Here is a 24,083-nt window from a genome sequence, read left to right as displayed (position 1 = left end):
ATTTCAAATCCTTATACATTTTCTGTTTCTCTTGCTTATTCTCTATAACTTGTGCCAGATTAGGCTTAATCAGACTTAATCTTGTTCTTAGGCAGCGCTTCACCATCAACTCAGCGGGGGTCACACCAGTTGTACTGTGAGGGGTTGTGCGATACCGAAATAGAAAATTAGCAAGTCTGTGTTTCATAGAGATGCCCTTTTTACCCTCAAGCACTTGTTTAACTAAAGCATCCTTAACAACTCTCACAGACCTCTCCGCTGCCCCATTAGATTGAGGGTGATAGGGTGAAACCAACGTGTGCTTGATGCCGTTTTTGCGCATGAATTCGGCAAATTCAATGGACATGAACTGTGGTCCGTTGTCAGACACCACCTCTCCAGGTAAACCATGAGTAGCAAAAATTAAACGGAGCTCATCAATAGTCCGTTCAGTAGTTGTAGAGCTCATATGTTTCACTTCAATCCACTTTGAGTGGCTATCGATTACTACAAGGAAGAAATCATTACCCTTCTGACAGAAATCAATATGGATCCGTTGAAATGGTCTAGTTGGCCACTTCCATGGGATCAGGGGTGCACTGGGTGGGGCATTTCTAACATTTTGGCATACTGTACATACTCTCACTGCTTCCTCGATTTCCTGATCCATTTTTGGCCACCACATGCATGTACGAGCAATTGCTTTCATACCACATATACCAGGATGTTCCCAATGCAACTGCCCCAGCATTTTGGCTCTAAAGATTGGTGGAATAATCACCCTAGAGCCCCAGAGGACACAATCCTGTTCACAGGACAGCTCATTTCTTTTATTATGATAGGGTTTGAGGGTCTCATCAGGACACCCTTCTGGCCAACCTGAAATCACAAATTGATGTGCCTTACCAAGTACAGGATCTACAAGGGTTGCCTTTCCTATATCTTCTGCAGTGATTGGAAGATCATCATCAATTACACTCACACTGTAGACCACACCTTCACTTCCCACTGGGGAGTCCTCATGTGGTAGCCTTGAGAGAGCATCACAGTTGGCATGGTCTTCAGATCTTTTGTATTCAATCTCATAGTCATACGCCGAAAGTACTAGAGCCCACCTCTGCATTCAAGCTGCTGCTAGTGTGGGGATAGCGGATTTTGGATTGAAAATTGCCAACAATGGTTTGTGATCAGTGATCAGGGTAAATTTACGCCCATACAAAAACTGGTGAAATATTTTTACACCAAAAACAATTGATAATGCTTCACGCTCAATTTGTGCATAGCTCCTTTCACTTGAGCTCAGTGTCCGAGAAGCATAGGCTTTTGGCCTCTCCTGGCCATCATCCATCACATGGCTAATAACTGCTCCAATTCCATAGCTGGACGCATCACAAGCAAGTCTCAGTTCACGGTCCCCATCATAATGCACCAACAGTGCATCACTGGTGAGACCTTGTTTACAAGCTTCGTATGCTTGCTGACACTCTTTTGTCCATGTCCACTGGACACCCTTTTTGAGGAGCTCATGTAATGGTGCTAGTGTGGTTGCTAAACCTGGTAGAAATGGGTGATAGTACTGGACCATGCCCAAAAAAGATCTCAACTCACTGACGTTTTGTGGTACTGGTGCCCGTTTTACAGCATCTATTTTTTCCTCAACTGGATGCAAACCTTCAGCATCTATCTTCAAACCCAAATAGACAACTTCCCTCTTCAGAAATTCACACTTTGCCATCTTCAAATGCAGGTTATATTTATGCAACCTCTCCAATACCTCAGCCAGGATTTTGATATTCTCCTGCCAACTGACACCACCAATAAGAATGTCATCTTGCTTACACACACATTTTTCTACTCCTTGCAAAATCATATCCATTTTAGCTTGGAATATTTTAGGTGCTGATTTAACCCCATATGGTAGTTTGGTGTAGGAATAGAGTCCCTTGTGTGCGCTAATCGTCAGGTACTCACGACTTACTTTATCAACACTTAGCTGAGCATATGTTTGCGACAAATCAAGTTTGCTGATAAATTTGATCCCGAGAGGGCAGCATACAAGTTCTGTTGGGTGGGAAGGGGATACTGCTCATCTTCAACAGCTGAGTTGATGGTTACTTTGTAGTCCCCACAAATTCTAACCGATTTGTCAGCCTTTGGCACAACTACTATTGGGCTTGCCCAGTCTGATCTGTCAGTTTTAACGATTACCCCATTTTCTCTAATTTATCCAACTCCTTTTCAACTTCATCTTTTAGTGCATATGGAACCCTACGTGGCTTAATAAATATGGGCTTTGTACCATCTTTCATGGTGATGTGTGCTTCTAACCCTTTCATGCCCTCATAGCTATCTTTGAACAACTCACTGTGTTTAACTAGTAATCCATCAAGTTGACTTTTGGCACTTTCCAACTCGGATCTTGTTAAACTAAATATTTCACCCCACTCAAGCCTTATATGGTTTAACCAATTTCTTCCCAGCAAAGTAGGCTTCTTCTCATAATCAGCTACAATAATTGGCAATGTATATTCATGGCCCTTGTACACTACATCACACAGCCTTTCACCACACACTGTAAGGGTTTCACCCGTATAGGTTTTCAATTCAACTTTTGATGGACGAAGTGGAAAATTACTGAATTTCTGAGAATGTGAGCTCTTACTCATTATTGACTAATCAGTTGCAGTGTCTACTTCCATTGCACATGGTGAACCATTTATGGTCATTTCTACAGTATTACCTTTTGTTGGTAGGATATCTGTACCAACTGCATACATGGAATACATACCTAACTCATCATTATCATCATAACCTTCTGTGTTTGATTCTAAGACACTATGAACAGTACCTTTAGCCCCTGGTTGTTTTGTTTTCATGCTAGACTCAACATCTTTACTGCGACAAACTGATGCAAGGTGACCTACTTTGCTACATTTGCAGCATTTTGCTGACTTAAATTTACACTTAGGTGCAGCATGCTTACCACCACACCGGTAACATGAGGGTTCCTTAGTGTTTACCGTTTCCAGTTTATTTACTATGCCTTGGCTGTCATCACTTGCACTGACAGGACGGAATTCCTGGGTGTTCTTCTCTGCCATTTCCATTGACTTGGCAATCTGGCACGCTTTCTCAAAAGAAAGATCCTCGGTGTTCAAAAGTTTATTCTGTATTTTGGAATTGTTCAATCCGCACACAAAACGGTCTCTCAGAGCTCGGTTGAGAAACTCTCCATAGTTACAACGAATCGATAACTTCTTCAAGGCCACAATAAAGTGACTGATGGATTCGTCTTGTTTTTGATAGCGAGTTCCAAAATGAAAACTCTCTGCTATCTCCAATGGCGCTGGATTGTAATGTTTCTCCAATGCTTTGACAATGTCCGCAAAAGGAGTGTCTTTTGGTTTCACTGGTGCCAGCAGATTGCTCAGGGTAGAATATGCTTCGGGTGCAATCTCAGTCAGAAAGATAGCACGTTTTCTATTTGCAACTGCGAGATTGGCTTCCTCTTTACCCTCGCCTGTTTCTTCTATGATATTATTTGCCATTATTTGCTCAGGGCTGAACTCGCCGACACGACCAAACAATCCAATTCCCGCCATTTTGATAGCACGTGCTCAAACTTTGATCAAGTTGCCTCGGTCGAAAACAAACCTTTTCCTCACACAGAGAAAATCCAAACTTCCCTGGATTTCTCATGCGTCTTCGTGCATGTAGAGTATCCCATCCTCGTCGCCAAAATCAAACATACTAGCAAAAGTATGGCTCGGTGACATAACAACACAAGTTGACTAGGCTTGCTCAACACAGCAACTTTATTCTCTAAGCATCTTGGGTAATACAACAGCTTAACACAACTTCCGGTTACGAATATATTACACTAAGTACAGAATTTTGCCGTTTTCTAACCACGACACAAAACGCCATGTTTGTTTCGATGCGATTAAAAAAGTACCTTTCCCCACCCTCTAGAATATGCAACGGAACAAAACAAAATAGGTACCAAAGAAATCTCTGGGGAGTGGGAAAGAGGCAATCTCTTAGTATTTTCAGAGGAACACTTGCCTCACGTACCCTGCAAGGAGTTCATCGCGCAGAATGCCGCGACACATCCGGGACTTAAATGTAGAGTGCGCGCGAAATTTAATTATTAATTAGGCTGCCGAGGGTTAAACAATAAAGAAAATGACCAGAAAATGGCCGACTACGCATACTTGTTTAGAGTTTACGTGTTTCATACTTGTGTTTCGTAGTGGTTATCATAGGGCTTTTGTAGATGAGACATTGATGGAATAAAGGAGACATTTTTTGAAATGTTACGAAAAGTAGATTTAGTGGTTTTCTTTTCCTGAATTTGGTCCAGTTGAGGGAAACTATTATATCAGTAAATATTTGGAGGAAGAATTTTACTCCTTCAAAGTGCCCTTCTTAACGGTTATCATACGGCTTTGAATGTGTGTTGTTAAAGGAAGCTTTATGCCAAGTTTTAACGGAAAATAATGTTTTGAAGTGGTCGTTCTGTCCAACTTTCGAACACTCCTAACGATCTTTCAGCCTTCGTTCGCCTCTGAGACTAGAAGAACGATAGAGCGAAACTCTTTTGAATTTCCCGGTAGAATATTAATATATGCTAAGCTCCCCCTTCACAAACAATAGGACACACGTCGACGCTATAACGCATTGAAATTGAGAGGTAATAAAATATATCACTTAACCATCGTATTAAAAGTAACGCTTTGCGCGAGTTGCAATAAACGAATTTTCAGCATGTCATCTGTGCAAGAAATGCAGCGCGTTGATCGGGAGCTCTGTTTAGAGCTCATTGAATCCCCGGTCAACCCCGCTTTCTTGCACATCTCCACTCCACTAAAAGGCTACGACCCAATGTTTTATCTCCAAATAAACGGCGAGGCTCTCTGGCAGTGGCGCGTTGTCAAGAAACAAAAACAAATGTTTGAAGTGCTTCAAGACAACTTGCTCCAACTTGGCTACAGACTATCGAAGTGTTCGGACGGCTCCCACGTGTTTTCAGTTGAAGGATAATTCTTCTACTGAGCAAAATACTCTGCCTTGCCCCCTTGATTTCGTTTAGAGACTATGCGCTCAACTTCATAAATACCCATAACAACGGGCTTTTGCTTGGTTCGGTACTTACAACTGAGGCCACGATCATAAACGTCATCAAATAGTGATGCGTAAAAGCCGAGCTGGTGTCTCGCACGCTTTGACATGTTACTCCAAAGAGGATTCTAACAACTGGATACTCGAAACTGGGCCTTTTAAATGTTTTGATCAATTAAAACGGTTCCAATTTTGAATAATTAACTCACACAAACAATGGACAACAATGCTCGCTCAGGCCTAAGACGCGCTGCGTGCCCTTGCTTTTTTGTTCGGCTCTGGATTTCAAACAGAAGTGTCATTTATTTTCCCCTTCATCTTCCGAAAAGAAAAAGACCTGTGTTGTCTTTTAAGTCCTCGATCAACTACAGACTACGTAAACCGATCGAGTAAAAGACTACGTCTGATGAACTGCTTTGACCGGTCGAGTAAAAGAGGACAACGATAAAGTAGAAGAAAGTTTTTTGCGCACCGTTCTTTCCATTTGGCAACGCTTTGGAAGAAGAACTTTTTTTGTGGGAGACTTTTGGCTCCCGCGCTCAAACCATTTCGAGTGTGACATTTCAACAAAAAAAGTGAGAATGTCGCTGCACACGACTTTGTTGACAAAATTCTTTGTGAAGAACGCAGGCCGCCTTTAAATTAGGGCGCTTTTGTTAACTTATTACACCTTGGGATTAACTTCACACGTCAGACCGTTTGATTGACAGCCGCCGATTCATTGACGAGAGCAGTCGGAATTCCGACAGCTAATCTTTGTAATTATTATTCCACGCATTTGAAAACTGAGCACTGCAAGTATATGTCGCGAAAGACAATAGCATTCTGCGCGATGTCATATGCGCCTTTAGCTACCTCTGCACGAAATTAATAATGAAAAGTTAACATTGAAAAGTTAACAATGAAAAGTTAAACAGATTTCTGTTACCGTCTTACCGTTTAGTATGCCGTCATATTGTGCCCGTCAGACGAAAATACTGACATCTAAAGGCCACGTGTTCGATCAGAAACTAGGATTTCCCTCCAATTTCCTTTCCCAATATTTTAACCCCAAACGTTCCCCGTCCTACGGACTTCGCACTAAAAATAGACTACTTCAGCCATTGCCTATATATTAAATGATTATTGATGGAGCAGACAGTCCCCTTGGTGCCCATCCACAAATCTTATGACATTTTTAAACGTTTTAGTGAACATTCCAATAGTGGTGGAAAAATAATGATTGACATATTCGGAGAATCTTAGGAACTCTTTGGAAATAATCTGCACCATTCGGAAATCTTCGAAATTATTCAGGTAATACTCGAAAATCTTAGAAAGAGTTCAGATGATCTTCGGAAGCTTTTGGGACGTTTTTAACAAGTGCAATGACATGGGGCATTTCCCCCATCTTATGTGGAACTGCACCTGATAACATGCACGCCAAAAGTGTCACCTGATAACATGCATATGGTGAACCAAGTTCTCAAAACTAAGCATAACTTCTGTCCCCCATTTGTTGGAGGGGCTACCACATGCAGTTGTTTCAATACATCCGTAGGAGAACCAGCTTCCATTCTCAAACCGTTCCATCCGTCCAAGGATGTAATTTCTCGCTCAAGATACAAGGCCAGTAGCTGACGTGCTGCATTGACACAGGAGCACAAGTATCCATGACTCCCATATCCATCTACAAGGTTTTATATGAGAAGCTGTCGGAATCGGACAGAGAATTTGTCGGGCAGGAGATGTTCCTAGGCGATTCTAGGATGTGCACCCATGAACCTTACCCGAGATGAAACAGACGTCGAATGAGTATACGTAGTTGGAGGGGCATCCAAGTTGTTTCTCGGAATACCGGCCAACAAAAGTTTTGGCCTTATTCATAAAATCCCAGGGAGGCAGTGTCAAAGCAGTCCACCGCATGCGTTCTCCTGTTAATAACTCACTCAGATCTGAGGTAAAGGATGACATTACAAACCAGCCGCTCTTTGAAAGCCTAGGCAGTCTAAAGAGCGAGCACACAAACATCTGAAGAAAGGGCCATACACTTTTGCCTGACCACCCCAAGGAAGGTATAATAACCAGTTATGAAAATTCTGCAAGCGGAGATCGAATGAAGGTTACAATGTGACGTTATTGGATCAGCAGACGAGCCAAAGAATTGTGTTCGTCGATTGTGGTAGTGCCGAGGCTGATGGCAGGGTACGACATCCGTTGACCACGCAAAACTTAACCAAGCAGTCCGTCGAGATACTTTTACTAGTGAACAGTCAAAAAATTATTAGGAGGTGTTAAAGAGGAGTGGGTATTCTCCAAGCTCAATGCTTAGCCAGGGTTTAACCAGATAGTCCTCAAGCCAGAAAGTCCGAAGCTAGTTATCGTCATTGTGGTCTTTCGCATTTTTGAATTCAAGATTCCGCCCTCAAGAATATCAACGGCACCGAAATATTTCCAAAAGAGGATGGATAAACATTTGTCTGGAAGAGAGGGGTGTAAAGTGAGACATGATCGATATTCTAGTCATCGGGAGAGTCCAAGCGGAAAATGATCAGTGAATTCTAATTTATAGCCATGTTTGGGAGCTTGGCATGCAACAAGGCAGCAGAATTAGGGTGTGTTATTAAGACGGCTGTAACTTAAAGCAATGCTATAACTGCTTTGTCTATGACCTGTGAGGCAGTGGAAGATAGCCAGTATTTTAAACTCGCATCGGCGAATAACACGGCAAAAATCGGAGCAGTCGACAGTAAGAAACCCCATTGATTCCATCACCCTCAACTGGCCTTTCAAAGACACTTTTTAAAGGCGCAATAACGAGCTTTAACGCTTTTACGTTCAGTTCTCAGCAAGAAGAAGCTTTTGATAAAATAGAGTTTCCCCGTATTCTGCAGGCACAAGTGCTAGAAACAGCTCTTCTAGCTAAAAGAGCTCTCACGACCGATTCTTGCTCGGGTTTTAACGTAAATTTTCTCAGGCTGACGAGATTTACATCTCGCAAAGCCCTGGCTAATGCATTTTCGTCCGCGACTATTGTTAGCTGTTTTTTATGAGATTGTGCAAATGACAATTAAGAGGAAATGTCCACATAAATAAAGATAAAAAAATCAAATTTCTTCAGCAAGGCTAGAAAACACAAATTCTATCGTCTTTGCATATAGCTGCCCCCTAGCAAGAGTGCAAAGAGGCTGAGGTTTTTCCTTGAAACAGTTTTGTCTTTCCGAGAAAAACAGTATTTTCGATCTAACCTTCAGAATCAATTTCGCGGGTTCCAACAGGACTGAAAATCGCCCATTTTCATTCCATTCGCATTTCTCGACTGTTGAGCCAAGAAAATTTGTAACACAACCAGCTTACTGCAGATCTATTCCTTGTCCAAGTAAACAAAAGGAAAGTGTTCTCCAACGTTGAGCTAGTCAGTCGATGAGAGAATTGTCATCTTGATCATGTGCCATATCTCGGAATTCCAAAAGATTTTAGATTCCAACTAAACTAGGATAGGTCTTTCAATAAATGTAAAGTTTAGTTTGGGAAAATGATTAGGCAGCCGTCAAAAAATTATTCAAAGTAGTTCACAAACGACACGAAATCATGGCAGCGGATATCGAGTGCGTGACCAAACTATTATTGCTGCACTGGCATATTACTTCAGTTCGAAACGTCAGCATTACCAAGCTAGAAATAACATAAACATCATCATCATCATCATAATAATAATAATAATAATAATAATAATAATAATAATAACATGTTCACCCTCTTTGTAATATGCTTAATCTTGCAAACTTATTCTTTCCCTGCATATTTTCAGCGGCGTTCTCGTCAACGCTCACATCCGACTTAGAAGAAAAACAATTACTACCAATTCCCATTTATGCATTATTATACGTATCATCTACCTGTGCTATTTTTGTCGTTTTTTCAGCCAGTAGTAAATGCTAAAGCGTTATTCAATATGTGACTTTCGGGTTGTCATTTTGAAGAAGTCTGTCAAGGTGTGCCGATCGTGCGTTACAACATTTTTACATAGGGGTGAGGGTCGGGATTTCAGAGCTTTTCACAGATCGTTACTTTTCTTTGTTTGAATTTTAAGCCAGAAAGATCTGGTTAGTGTGTAGCATTTTATCGCGTTACCTAAGAAAGTAGACCCTGCATTGGAACTAACATCGAGATATTGAAAAAATTCTAACGCTTTTTCTTTCGGCAATAATCCCAACCCCACCACTATCCTGTCCGAAAACTTATGCTGGACAAAGGACGCGGAGCGATCGAAGATGGAGGCTTATTTGTTATTGCTAATTACTGGGGATTTCTGCCTGAAAGCAGGTTTAATGATTACACCGCGCAACCCAACGGAAAACGCAAGAACATCTGCATAGGAAATTGGGAATACTGAGCGATTTTGGGGATTCAAATTCACTAGACGAATGCGTACAGGTTATGCAAACTTAATGGAACACTGTTGAAATTTCAGTTAAAGAATGTTCTTTGACAGTCAAGACACGATATCCGAGCTAAGTTGAATATATTTATGTTGTTTTATGCTTAAGTGACGCTGATAATCCCGTGATATTTTGAATTGAAGTGATTTAATAACAAAAACAATGGTAGTACTTTTGGTCATGAATTCGACTGCTAGCGTGTTTTTAATGCTTTTGTGTATGATTTGAATAATTTTTTGACGGGTTCCTAATCGTTTGCCCAAACTAAACTTTACATATATTGAAGGACATATCCTAGTAGTATAATTAGAATCTAAAATCTTTTGGAATTACGAGACACGCCACACGGTCATGATCAAAATAACAATTCTTTTCACCGACTGACTAACTCATCATTGTAGAACACTTTGGTTTTGTTTACCGCAAACTAGTCAGATTAATCCAATATTCTTGAAATTGTGTTTTTTAACTCGTGAATTGCGCATGCGCAACACGAGTTATCGTGAGTTATTGGGAAATGTGTCGCTCTCTCGATGGGCTGTAAACATTATGCAAATGAGGTACGCTCGCGGCTTACTTTTAAATTGCTGTCCATCTTTAATTAAAATAAGCGGTTTTAAAGGTCTAAATTAAAAGATATAAGTTAAAGAAGACTCGGCCACAAAATGAGAACATCCAGAATCGTAAAAGCGATGAGCAGCAAAAGTTCTCACTGGATGCGGACTTCGTATGGATTTTACAGAAACGGAAGTCATTGAAGTACGGTTATGGTATAGTAAATGCACATATAGCGAGCGAAATGATATAAACACAGAGCAATTATTTATTGTATCGCTAAAAACATTGAAAAAAGAAAGGAAAAAAAAGATAAAAATCTACATATACCCGGAGTCGATCGTGGTTACTTGCCAATACGGATTTGTCCACTACCTGCTGTGCTAAGTGAGCATGGCATGAATGAGAGGGAGAAAATAAAGAATACAATTAATTAAACCGCTGATAGCTCAGCGGGCTCGAGTCGGTACGAAGATTGTCTCTCCCCTGTCGTCTGTAGGTTAATTTGTCCTTCACTGAACAACTGTCAGTGAGTATATTTGGTATTCGTGGATTTTTCTGACGCTCGACAGTGCCTTTTTTAAAGCTTAGAGGTTACATGTGTTCATTCGTCGGCAAATAGGGTCGCAAAGTTTGTTTTGAGGGAAGGTCTTCTGACTTGTTTTGCCCCGGGGCTCTTCGCAAGCTACACACAACACAGGTAAGCTGAAACAAGATGTTTTGCTCAAGAAGCTTGGTTTCGAAGGAATCGGAGTGAAACAAGGTAGTGGTTGAAGGATACATTAGTCGTCGCGATCACCGTCTTGATCTGCAAAGAGGCTAACATTCCACATTAGGCCGTTTGTATTCGACTTTTTTGAACATGGTGAAACAGAAGTTTTTGAGACAGTTTGTCCTGTTCTTTTTTCTTTGATTTCCTCGATGAAAGACCAGGTGTCCAGCCGGAACGAGATAGGAGTCAAAGCTGTAGTTTTGGGGCCAGAAAGTTCTGACACGGAAATTAAGGATGCTTTTGAAGGTAAATACAACCTTGGTTTACAATGTCGGTGCGCTGTCAAGTGGGTTTTGAATACAGATCGCGGATTTCAAGCAGCTTCCTGGACTCCAGAAAACAAAAATGGTAATGTACAGTATTACTTCGAAGTTTAATTCAAATTTTTGAATGACTAGTAAAGCCACGGCCGTTAAAATGACTACAAAAGCCATCGGCACAAACTCAAGCTTTCGCATTAGCGTGAAAAATTCATTTGACGATGCTGTCACGCAGCGAACCACGTCTGCGAAGTTATGAACATTATTTTGCTTTTAGATAGTTTTTTTTTTTATTTTTTATTTTTTATTTTTTGCCTCATCTTGAATGAATATTTATTGTTGTAGAACTTCCTGTCAGGTTTCTTTCATTTGGTTACCTTTCTATGGAAATTTTAGGTTTTTAAAGTTAACAGTATTTTTGCACCGTGGATTTCTGTATATTTAATTTAGAGCGACCTCCACGGCCGTGTTTGTTTAGTTTATTCGCCTCGTTCAAGTACATTTTTTTAGTTTTATTCAACTACTACAAAACTCCTGAGAAAAGAAATAAGTTGGCACTAATTAAATACAGTTGAAATACGATTTATCTCAAAATAATCGGCTTTTTTTGTCCTCCTTTTTTATTTACCACTTTCATCTTTCTTTCACTGAGCTGTATTATTTGTCGCACGCGAAGAAATTATCTGACTTCTTGTTTTTAAATTGTTGTTTAGATATGTCTTTTCGCTTTTATTTTCCGGTGTTTTCTCAAATTTTATCCGCTATAGTAAAAGAATGGGAATTTTTTTGTTTTCGGTTTCGTTTTTGCGTGTTCAATTTTCTCGGCTTTTGTCGCGCGGCAAAGAAAAAATATAACTTCTTGTTTTCTTATCAGTTTTAATAAACCTCAAGTTGAGCTTTTTTTGTTGATAATTTTTAATATTTTGGACTGTCATTTGTTCAACTTTAAATAAACGATGTCTTGAAATCTGATATTATCAGGAGCCATAATCATTATTGCTCCTGATCTTATGCATGGCTGTGGTTACTGGGCATATGGCTTACTTTTCTGCTTACGTACGCTCGCTCTGAAATATTTCAAAAAACTCCAGGCCCGGGTTGTTCAAAGCACGATTAAGCTAATCCAGGATTAGCGTAAATTTTTATTCCAATTTTGTAACATTTCAGTGAAGTTTTCTGTTCAAATTTTTTGTCCCTCAATTTTGGCTTTGACTTATGTCAAACTCCAGGAAACATGGACAGTGAAAACACTTTTATTCAAGAGAAATTAGAACTCTGATTAACTTTTAATCCTGGATTAGCGTTAATCGGCTTTCGAACAACCGGGCCTAGGGAATTAGGGGTAAGCTGTAAATCATTATGTCACACCCATGTTTTCGCGCCAAAACGTATACAAATTTCAAATTCGAATCCGAGCAAGCGGAACAAGTGGACTTCATTTTATAGAAGTAGAAATCTACTTGTGGCAATTTCATGCAGGATGTAAGCGTTAACTTTGAATGGCTACCCAGGAACTGCAAACACTCATGCGCCATCCACACTACATCGGAGAAATTTGAAAAGGATGTTAATCACTCTGAAAACACGTCAAATGTTTTCCGTCCACACTTCGTTGGAGAGATTTGAAACCGCAACAATCGCCAGTCATTCTGGATTTGTGTTTGAGGAAATCGTGACGTCATCGTTTTGGAAAAGCTCCATTTTGAAAATGTTTTCCGTCCACATTAAAACACAAAGCCGGCGTTTTCAAATTCCTCGGGTTTGAACAGTGTTTTCGTTTGAAGAGCGCCCGTTTTCGGGGCGAATTATTGTGGACGGAAGACCTAACCGTAGAAATAAAGCTTCGTTTTCAAATTTCTCTGGCGTAATGTGGATGAGGCCTCAGTATAATCGTTTATCAAGTATAACAAATCAAACCTGAAGGTCAAATTGCTAAAATTACGCACTGCTCGGTAAACACGCACTGAGTATCAGATAAGATCGAAATCTCCGATGGTATCACAAATTGCTCCTGCGGACAGACTGGTTGGTGGTTTCCACTGGAATGCTAGCAGCCTCATACCAAGAGTCTTCGTTCTCCTTGACCAGAGGTCGGGAAACGAGCGACCCTGGAGAGATCCGATTTGAAGTCCGAAAATATCGGACTTCTGGTTGAATTTGCCTAGCTCATAAACACGTGGCTCAATCAAATCGCTTGCGTTTTTTTTTAGCATGCGAGGGCACCTGTTTTTTTCTGCTCTTGTTTCATGCGCAAAAAAACCAGGAGCCAAAAAAACACCGGATGCTCTCGCAGGCTAGTTTTTCTTCCAATCATTTTCATTGTTTTTAAAGCCAGTGAAACTAAAGGCTGCAAAGGAACTAGATATTCTTCGCTGTGGATGCTCTAGGCAACTTGTTCATTCTATATTTTCCTACATTGGTTACATGAGCTGGAAGTCTGTCTGTTTCCCTCGACAAAGGAACATAACCCTCGTTTCTTCGTCGCCTTGTTACAACTTGAAATGAAAAAATGGCCTAAACTTTGCATTTCACGAAATCTTCACATATCATCGGAAACTTCCATCGGAAATGTCATGAAAGTGTCCTTGTACATCCATATAAGCAGAACCTGAAAATGCCGTTTTGCAACAAAACTTAAAACTCGTTTCGGTTTATCTCATTTGATAAAGAGAGAATGATTAATGTTTTCATTAAGACAGTATTGCCTTGATCTTTCAATATTTCCAATGTTCGCTTTTCACCCACATTTACTGCCAACTATTTCTTGGTGAACCAGAAACAAAAATGAAAAATGTTTAAAACACATGCCGTCGTCCACCCTTGTCAAATGTAAAAGCATGATCGTTTCAATTGTAATGCCTTCTTATCCAAATGCTAGTTTTCTTACTTTGTTTCTTTGGTACCTTATTAGTGAACACTGAACTACTGCTCGTACTCTAAACATGAAAATCAACCACAATATTCTCTAAACTAGATAATATTAAACATAACCAAAAAACTATTTTAATTCATGTGTTCAATTCACGAGTTTGCTCACAGAGCACTTTGATTTTTTGGACAAGGAATAGTTCTGCATTAAGTTGGTTGTATTACAACGTTTCTGCGCTTTATAGTTGTGACTTGCGAACATATTGAAAATGGTCGATTTTCGGCCCAGCTAGCACTCCTTAGGTTGATGTCTGGACGTGAAATCGATGTCGTTTTTCTCTGAAATACCAAAATATTTGACGAAAAAACTACATAACATTTTAACTTTTACTAAGGCCTACTTATATCAAACAGTAGGGGAAATTCTATTTCTTAAGCCTTACCGACCTATTTTTGATTTTTGTGGACTTTTGCTGTTAAAAATACACGGTGAATATTATCCAATGGGAATTTTGCGTTCGCCAGCAAAAGCAGAATTAATCACAAGAGGGTTGTTATAGCAGGCGTTCTTCCTTTCTCCCAGTCCCCCTCTTTCCCTATTTAACACCTGTTACGCAGGCTAGGCTTTTTTGTGCTAATTCAATCACTCAAAATCGAAGTTTCTTTTTTTTTGGATCACGACACAGGCGACCCAAGCTCTCAATGTTATCTTTTTTTTTCACTTTTATGCGAACGTTCAGCCTAACGTGACATATGGCATATACTATTACATAACGACCGAATTTGACTACGCGAAACGCGACTCTGGCCTTGCAGCATATGGAGGTGCTGTTACAACGGTTTGAATTTATAAAGGTTTGTATGAGAACGCAACGGCTTTGCTTGAAAAGTCAATTATTCTTATATTTTGTGAATAAAATCTACTTACCCTGTTACTGTGTTGTATTCTTTGTTGTTTGCCAGCTCCTCAGGCCGATCTAACGCGATTTCGGCGACTTATCGTTCTGTGGGTTTCCACTACTAAAAGAAAGACAAGGCCGGACACTGATTTCCGGAGTGCCCGCCGCTCGAAGCGAATAAATCCACTGAAAATAACCCTGCCGGCTTAACATTGAGAACTTGGGTGGCCTGTGATCACGATTGTTGTTCCCTTCGTGACAATCTTGCCACTGATGAAAAGCTAATAGGGGACTGGGAACTGGCTTGTAACTTTCACAACTGGAGTTCCCTTAGTTTTGCGGTATCCACACGCTGCCGCCGGGTTTCTGGCTGAACAAATTTCAAGTCAGCTTTTAAGTCCCGGAAAGAACCGTTAATCAACTAAAGAATAGTGAGCTGAAAGATTTTAAAGTTATTCCGAAAAGAAAATTTGATGCGCATGGTCATGATATCGACTCCCGCTGGGGACTCGGAATTTTTCTCTACGATGCGAATAACAAACTGAATATAATTTGGTTACGGATAAAATGTTGATTTAAATCTTCACAACACAAAGTTACATCAAAAAGGTTATTTCCGGATACTAACAGGTATATTGTACATCGTTTCTCGAACTTTAATATTCTAGCAGTTCGATTCTCCATCAGCCTGCAAAAAAAGGAAGAAATTAAGAACAGACTAAGCATCGCTTTCATGACAATGAACGGAGATAAAAGTGTTTTGCATCTGTACAGCACCGCAAATGATCCCTGACCTCAAATGATCCCCAGACGGAGAATAATCCCCAAATTGGACCGTTAATGATCCCGAACCGCAAATGATCCCCGATGTAGACCGCAAATGACCCCGCCGGAAAACGAGGAATGGCATGGAGTCTTGTTCCATGTTTTTATTTCTTTATTTTATTTTCATCATCCAAACGATAACTTAGAATAAATGTAAAGAAAATATACTGACAAAGTAAACTACAGTTTAAATATAATTCTCATGTTCCCTTGACAATTCTTCTCAAAAATCAGGGACACAATAAAAACTCGTAAACAGTGATACCATTTCTCAATTGGCTCGATCTTCAACAATAATAGCTTAATGCTACCATAACGAAGACAAAAACAGCTTGTATACATTTGTGCTAATACCACGTTACCAGTAAGAGCGATCGTGACGTATTAGTGACCATTTAGTCCTACGAATGGTATTCTGTGAGCCAGAAAGTCGGCATCTCACCACTCCAAGCCGGTTTGGCTTTCGCATCTGAAATTCGCAGCCTAAAAATTCCGTGCTGATTATGTAAAAGGTTGGTGTACTTGCATAGTTGAGCGATGATCTAACACTTACCTTCATTAGCCGTGGAAGACATATGCAGAAAAATCGAGAGACAGGATATCATTTCGGACTAAAAGTAGAATGGCAGCAGTAAGCCGTTTTCGTGTAGGATTTCCAGACCAAATCATGAACCTTAACCTGATACATAGGTTGCACCACTACAACCCGATATCCGTTAGAATTTCTTACCACTGACTTTGAAAATCGATAACAAGAGTACCCTTAATATCAGAGGTTTTTTTTTTTTCATTTCGCGTCATTCACAAAAACCGGAAACCGCACTTGAAAGTCTTTAGCACCCAGGGTATGACCAAACGTGCAGGCGAGAAAATTAGACACTAGTTATCAGACGTTATTTATTCGTTCGCAATTTTCGCTTCGGTTAAACTGTTATGAAATTTTGTACTATAGGCAAAGCCGATTACAAGGTATTCCGCAGAGCCTTTATTTTAATCTATCAGGAGAACTATTTATCATGAAAATTTTATCTATATGGAGAATATGGTCAGTCATGACCTGTTTCTGTTAAGGTTAAAAATTGAAATCTCGACCCGAGAAACAAACTCCATGCCATTCCTCGTTTTCCGGCGGGATCATTTGCGGTCCACACCGGGGATAATTTGCGGTTCGAGATCATTTGCGGTCCAATTTTGGGATCATTTCCCGTCTGGGGATCATTTGCGGTCGGGGATCATTTGCGGTGCTGTACACATCGCTTTGGGTTTATTATGCTTTGTTTGTTTGTTTAAAGTAGGTATTAACAATGGAGGTCTCGCTATAAAAGCCTTACTAGGTACACAAGCTACATATATTATAAAAATATACAGATCATGTGTTGTTTTGTTATTATTATTTTTTTTTGTGATTCGTGTTTAATATATATATATATATATATATATATATATATATATTGGCATGTTAACGCTCATTGTATTCTTTATCCCTGTTGGGCTGCCAGCCTGACCTTTGTTTACTGGGAAATAAGAGAACAGCAGATTAGGACTAACATGGTTATGGTTTAAGGGACAAAACCCCTTTATTGGAAATCAATTAAAAAATATATAAATACATAGTCTGGCCCAGTAAAAGTGAGGGCATTAACAACCCAACACCTAACTACGTGATAAAAGAAATGGATAGGATATAGAGACGAGGAGAGGAAAACAAATTTAAACGTTTTTTGATGCACGTATAAATCGAAACAAATGCTAAGCTCGTGATTTGGATGGTCACGCGACCCCAACACAAGTTTAACAGGAGTATACGACCTCTAAATACTAATATATACAATGGGCGACAAAAGTGGTTGAGACACCTTGAGGAAATTTCACCACTTATTCAATTTGATTTGCATCGAGCGTTAATTCTCTGATATTCCTGCCCCCCAATTCGATGCTGTGTAGGCGCCGTGGTCTGTGCAGTCTAATATATAGAAAAATCATTACTGTTTGGGCGAGGGCAGGGGGAGGGAAGGGGAGAAATGTTTCCAAGACCCTCGAAAATCGAATTTTACAGCCAATATCTCCACACTTTAGTTGCCCATTGTAGTCTTAGCCAATTACAGTAAGTTAACCTGACTTGAGCCTGCCGATTAATCGAAAAGCAGTACCTCGATGAGCTCTAAATCTTAGATTAGGATATGGTCACTTGAAACTGGTCAGCGGATACCTTGTTTTGACACGTGTCAATTCACCATAATATGGATGCGCAATATCAAAGATTTACGCAAGATGACGGTCAAATACTTTAGAGGACGCCTTTCCGTATGGAACGGGTTGCTGTAACGCAGCTTTCAGATTAAACGTCTAACAGTCCAATGCGTTTATTCAGCGACAATGTTGTGACGACTTACGGTTTACAAATCGACGATGACAAGATATCTCACTTAATGTTCCGGTTTCAGAACTTTCAAAGACTGTAAAGAAACGTACTCGAAAGGGACTTCAGGTGAAACTCAACTGATAGCGAAGCTACAAAAACACTAGGTAGCATTTTGAAACGTTCTCCTTAGCACAAGGAGCTCTAACTCAGAGTCCCGTATCTAAAACTAAGGCATGGCGGGATGCGTCACGCAATCTAAACGACTAAGAAGGCGTTACATGGCCCCCCTCACACATTGTAAGAACGTTTCGAAGTGTTAACTAATAAAGAAATATCAAAACTTAAAGTGTTCTCAGAGTTTGATTAATGTTAATCTTTCCTATATGAAGAATCAGTTTAGGCTCCCCGACGTGGTCGTCCTCCGGAAGTAAAGGTTCCTTTATCAGTGTTTGAATCAGTTGTCGCTTTCATCTTCATTGGGTGGCAAGTCAGGATCAAACTTTGTGGATGGTTCCTTTAAAAAACTTCTTTTTCCAGGACTGGATGACGAGGAGGAGGACCTTCCGAACAAGTCCGTCCTTACTGGTACAGACTTCGGTTACTCTGGCAAGTGGCCGCGATTTCCTAGGACAGGATTCGTCACGAACGAGGACAACATCACCAACTTGACTGTCGGAGCTAACATTATTCCATTTTTGATGTTTCTGTTCTAGCAGACAATACTCTTGTTCAAATCGGCGCTTAAAATGGCCTTTCAGGTACTGAATTCTGCGTTATCTTCTTCTTGAGTAAAGGTCTGGTCGCGAAAAAATTATCCGGGGGGAGGGTTAAAACTACTTTCTCTTCAAGAGTAAGCAGGTGACTAAGCGTGATTGGCTCAGGCGCCTCTGGATCTGATAAATTGTCAATAGGATGCGGATGGCACGTTCAACTTGAATTCGATCAGGTCACAATCTTGGGTTAGGAGGAAATTCTTCACAGAATCGACGTTTGCTTCTCTCAAGGCGAACATTAAGAAACACTAAGAAGTTTTAAAATTAAAACTTCTAACTTTTTAATAGAATTAGATAAAGCACAACACAAACGTAGTGTTTAGGTTTTTGTACATATTTAGTAGCTTTTTATTTTACTTTTTACCTTACTTGCATTAACAGTCAATTGTATTTTATGTAGTGATCACCGGTCATACCAGCGTCTTTATATTGAATAGGCCATTTTACAGTTGTCTGCTCAGTGACCTGGCCTTTGGATGGCAGTGAGGCTGGAGTTGACCTTGTTTTGATACAGTCCTCGCTGCTCTTATCATGCGAATGCACCTGGTCAGCATCGCAACAACTTGTTTTAAAGTAGTGAGGTCTGTATCAAAACAAGGTCATTTCGAGCCTCTTCACCAGACTCCTTCTTGCCAAATCGCTGTGCTCTTCGCCACTCGCGCATGTGACTCAAAGGTGACCCTGCTCGCAGGCTATCTTTAATGTATCCTAATGCACTTTCGGAGCTGGTGGGAAACAGAGGAGCGTCCGTTTATAATCCAATAACTAGCTTGTCTGAGGGTGTTGTGCGTCATACCACAGCCTTGATGACCTTGTTCTCGACTGTGATACTGTCTGATCAGAAGCGCATTTGCGTGACTCTTCTTGGGCATAACAACGGGGTGTTTTATTTTATATGCTAAAGCGGCTTTCTGGAGGCGGCCTCCTACTCTGTGCAATTCTCTTTCGTCGAGAAAGGGGTCAAGTCTAGAGAGTGAGCTGGTCTGCTTCAGCTTTTCATTTCTGTTCTGGGCACTCTGGCGGTTCTGGAACATGCCATCCTTGTTGCTGAAGCTCTGGACAGGTAATACATTTCGACGAATTTTCAAATCCTTCAAGTCTTTGGAACGATCTTCAATAGGCATGGCTTCCAGCACAATTTTACTGTTACTAGCAAAATTGCGTCAGCTCAAACTGACGGATGCACACATCAATTGCCTGTTTCTGATGACATCAACAGCACTTTAAGATGTGACAAAAGACTTTTGATCTATCGTCTACATAGAAGTTGTTCTTCAGAAGGTTTGCAGCTTCCTAACAAAACTGCTCTTAACAAGTTTCAGCAGTTGATTGAGGCCAAAATTGGCGACAGACAAACAGCCAGACAGCCCCAGACAGAGAGACTTTCGTGCGATATTCACAAATTTGGCCATTGACATTGTTGCCTTTAGACCACAGAAATCTCAGAAAGTCTCTGTGCTCTGGATTGACATGAAAACTATGACACATCTGTTCGATGTCACATGTTACTGCTGTGTGCTCTTTTCGAAATCGCGAGAGTACACCAATCAGACCATTCATCATATTGCGTCCTTGTAAGAGGTGTTTCTTGAGAGACTGATCTTGAGAAACGGTACTGCAGTTGAACACTATACGTATCTGGCCTGATTTCTTAGGGTGATAGATGTCAAAATGTAGGAGGTACCAGTCACCTTTCCAGCGTTGGTACTCTTTTCCTCTGGCGGGATGAGTCAGGCATGAATCTTGATAAAGAACTTCTGGATGAACTCAGTGTAATGTCATGTTTTAGTGTCTTGCCATTTTTAAGGAGCTTCCTTTTTATGCCAAGTAGCCTTTTCATACATTGCTCAAGTTTGTTCGGCAAAATCACGTCATCTGTTTTGAAAGGTAGTGGCATCTCCCAATTTCCTTTTTCATTCCTGCGAAGGTTGGTAATGAAAATGCTTCGGAAACGTTTCTTCTCCACTGACTCACTCTACTCAGTGCCTGGAATGTTTCGGGTGTGGTGAAGCACACTGTAGTCCAACTGCATCATGTCTTTGACTTGCTGGGGTGAAGTTATATCTTTGAGATGGTGTCTGGTTGCAAAGGAGACTTTAAAGAGTCGTCTTTGGCACTGCTGCTTGTTCCTCTTTGATATTGTTGCTTGTTGGGACATTGCAGTGGTTCTGAAGACTCTCTCGCATTCATGCAATGTCTTCTTTGCTGTCTAGACACACAGGACCAATGAGTGTCCACCCGAACATTTTCTCTTGAGTCCAATGCTAATTTTCTTTGCCGTAGATGAATCTGGATTGCAGATGGAATATTAAGGCCAATTAGCAAGCCTATCTCTACATCAGGCTGATTATGGAAGCGATGTGCCATCTCTTTTAAATGTTTCCAAGACACGGCCATTTCTGGTGTTGCTATGTCTTCTTGACTGGCTGCTATTTTCTCTTAAGAATATGCGAATAGAACCTTAATAAACTTGTGCAGATTTTCAATGTCCTGGATGTGCAGTCCGTTGACTCTCCGTGTGCGATTACTGTTAATACCTGTAATCGTACTTATTTCCAGGTTCACTTCTTGGCCTTCCACTCCTGCTGTTCGAGCAGGGAATCTGTAATAAAAACATCAGGCGACTGGTCGTCCAGTGCTGCATAGGTTAGTACCTTTGCTGGTGAAAAACTTCAAGACTGTTCGTGCGCAGTGGCGTGCAGGCTGGCTTCGTCCACAAACTTGAGAACAGGCTGACTTAGCTTGGCTGGTGCCTTTCTTTTTGACTCTGGTCGGATCATGCTGTATAGAGTGTGTATAATGGCCCGTCAAAATCTAAACCTTGGAAAGTGCTGGAAGCTGTTTTGAGCCACCTTTTGTTTATAAAAGTCATATGACGTCATCTGTCCATGTTATGGACTTGAGCTGGAGGGATTTCTTTAAAAACTGCCTTAAATACTCTAGGTTTTATTGCCATATATGTAGCTTTTAGGTACAAAACGTTACACAAAAGCCTCCTCCTGTAAATAAATATTGGGTACATTACAGTTGAGAATCTAGGCCACCAAGGCCGATCACTGATTCAAGGTTCAGTATTTTCAGCTTCGTCCGTAGCAAATATCTGTCAAAATAAAGGGACACAGAGTGCAAACAATATTTGCAATGTAAAATACAAAATCGTTTATAAAGCACTGAAAGATTGCAAAATATTGTCGTAAAGGCTATCAACTAATGGTCTTTTTTGTTTAAAACCTTGTTTTTTCGTGTTGCAATACTTGTTGTTTGGACCCTTGTTTAACTAAATTATCTAAATGTAAACTTTTTAATTAAGGTTCGAGAGTATAGAAAAAAATATTACGTGTACTGATTCACGTAGAATTTACCAACATGAGATGCATCTTATGAAAGCCTCATGAACCTGCATGATCAGCATGTCATTAAAACAGTTCTGGATTGATGGCTCACTGATTCAGTTTTTATCACTTCATGTCGAACCAAGTGGTCTAGTCATCGTGGATATAATACTGATATAAGTGCATTAAGAAATAACCTACATTAGTAGATGAGGGGCGCCACGTCTGAATGCTTCTGGTTCGATTGTCTCTATTGGATTATCCGACAACATTCTGGAACAATAACAGGAAGGATATAAGATAGGAAACTAGCATAACGAGTTGCTAAATGTTCAGTTGGTGTGCTGGATATTGTATGTCAACGCTGTGCAGTTATTTGTCAAATTAATAATAATAATAATGATGATAATAATGATAATAATAATAATAATAATAATAATAATAATAATAATAATAATAATAAGAAACATTGTTACTTATGCATCTTTTTTTCAGCAGGCAGTTATCAGTTGCAGGTCACGTCGTGGGCTCTCGACCGATGAAAGGAAAGCCAAAGTACATCAAGCGAAAAAGAATATTATCATTCGATGCCGTTTTTTCGCAATCTTGTGCCAGTAATAGTTAGCATGGTGCCGTTTACTTTGTAAATTCAACTAGTTTACTTCTCATTACTTACATGATCTGTTCTTCATGGTTAACTCGGTCCGTATACACATTATAGAAGGCTCGGTAAGGAATATTTTTCAATCCGTTTCCAAACACAAATCTAAAGGTTAAGAAAATGAGATTACGAAAGGAGAAGATAAGGGGACTGTGTGTATAATTTACTATTAGTTTCATCTGAAGTTAGGATGGAGTTTTATTTTCTTCTGCAGTTATCAAGAACGTTAATTTATTGAAGCACTTCTTTACTTCCGCAGAACGCTCACAGATGTGCGATTATACAAAATTCAGTAGAATAAAAAAATACTTTTTCAGCAACGATGTTTCGTACCAGCAAAAATGTTACTGTAAATTTAAAATGTAACTTAATTACGCTTGATGGAATGAGAGTTGATGGTCTATTCTAAAACTTTGACAATTTTTCCTCTTAAAAGATTAAGCAATTAAAGATGGCGGGGTTTCTCAGAGGATTTCACTCGTTCACCGTGTTCGAAGGAAAATTGCCCTCTTAGCATGTGATCTTAATATATTGTTCTCCTTATTCAAGGCTGCGTTTGAAAAATGCTCTTTGCCGAGCAATAAGGCGATGTATTTAACAGCAACAAGACAGGGCAGAGGAATTGGTGCTTATGCAGAAGTTTCTAAGATATTCTTCACATATAAAATCTTTTTTTTTTTCGTGGGTAATTCTAATTGAAAAGCATAAAAAACCCTACTTTTTTTCCTGTTACTGTAAATTGGTTATTTTAGACCTTTATTAGTAAAAAAAATTTGAACATGAAAAAAAAAAAAATAATAATAACATAATAAAAATACATTTGATACTTATATATTGCTTTGAAATACATACAGATATTGAGCATAAGTGGTAAACGTCTTATTTGAAATGATGTCTATCGAGTTATGCTGCAAACTCCTAGAAATCGACGAAAATAGTTATTCTATGGGTCATCTTTTAACATACTTGTAGTTAACAATTGTTTCCTTATTACTCGCTTAGTAAGGGACAGCGCGAATAGCAAATCAAAGCACATAGTCTACTTCAGTTATGCTATAAAAGCTCCTCTTAGGTAAAGATACTTACAAAATACTCGACGCTTTGCCGAAATTCTGCGGCAAGTATTCAATTTCGTTGTAGGATAGATCTCTGCAGATCGAAAAAACGGCAACAGCAATGAGAAAGAAAAAAATCGGAGAAACACTTCTGGAAAAACAAAAGCAAAATCAACACCAGAGTTTAGCAAAAATATTTT

The 24,083-nt window shown here is 39.8% G+C and overlaps 1 protein-coding gene across 1 annotated transcript in view; it reads right to left on the bottom strand.

The window, feature by feature from the left end:
- The window catches only part of LOC149105391 (uncharacterized), a 50,142-nt gene extending 27,602 nt beyond the window's left edge, over positions 1-22,540 (bottom strand). The window contains exons 1-3 of the mRNA XM_089271631.1: positions 22,369-22,540; positions 21,861-21,935; positions 15,504-15,563 (exon numbers count right to left, since the gene is read on the bottom strand). Coding sequence (XP_089127757.1) covers positions 15,504-15,563; positions 21,861-21,935; positions 22,369-22,439 — 206 coding nt within the window. The 5' untranslated portion in view covers positions 22,440-22,540. The remainder of the gene's footprint in view (positions 1-15,503; positions 15,564-21,860; positions 21,936-22,368) is intronic.
- Between the last annotated feature and the right edge of the window lie 1,543 nt (positions 22,541-24,083).

This window comes from Orbicella faveolata, unplaced genomic scaffold (genome assembly GCF_042242905.1).
Source record: "Orbicella faveolata isolate gen_17 unplaced genomic scaffold, um_ofav_v1 contig_34, whole genome shotgun sequence".
NCBI lineage: Eukaryota > Metazoa > Cnidaria > Anthozoa > Scleractinia > Merulinidae > Orbicella > Orbicella faveolata.
The sequence above is the reverse complement of the archived record's forward strand: the minus strand, read 5'-3'. Positions and strand labels throughout refer to the sequence as shown.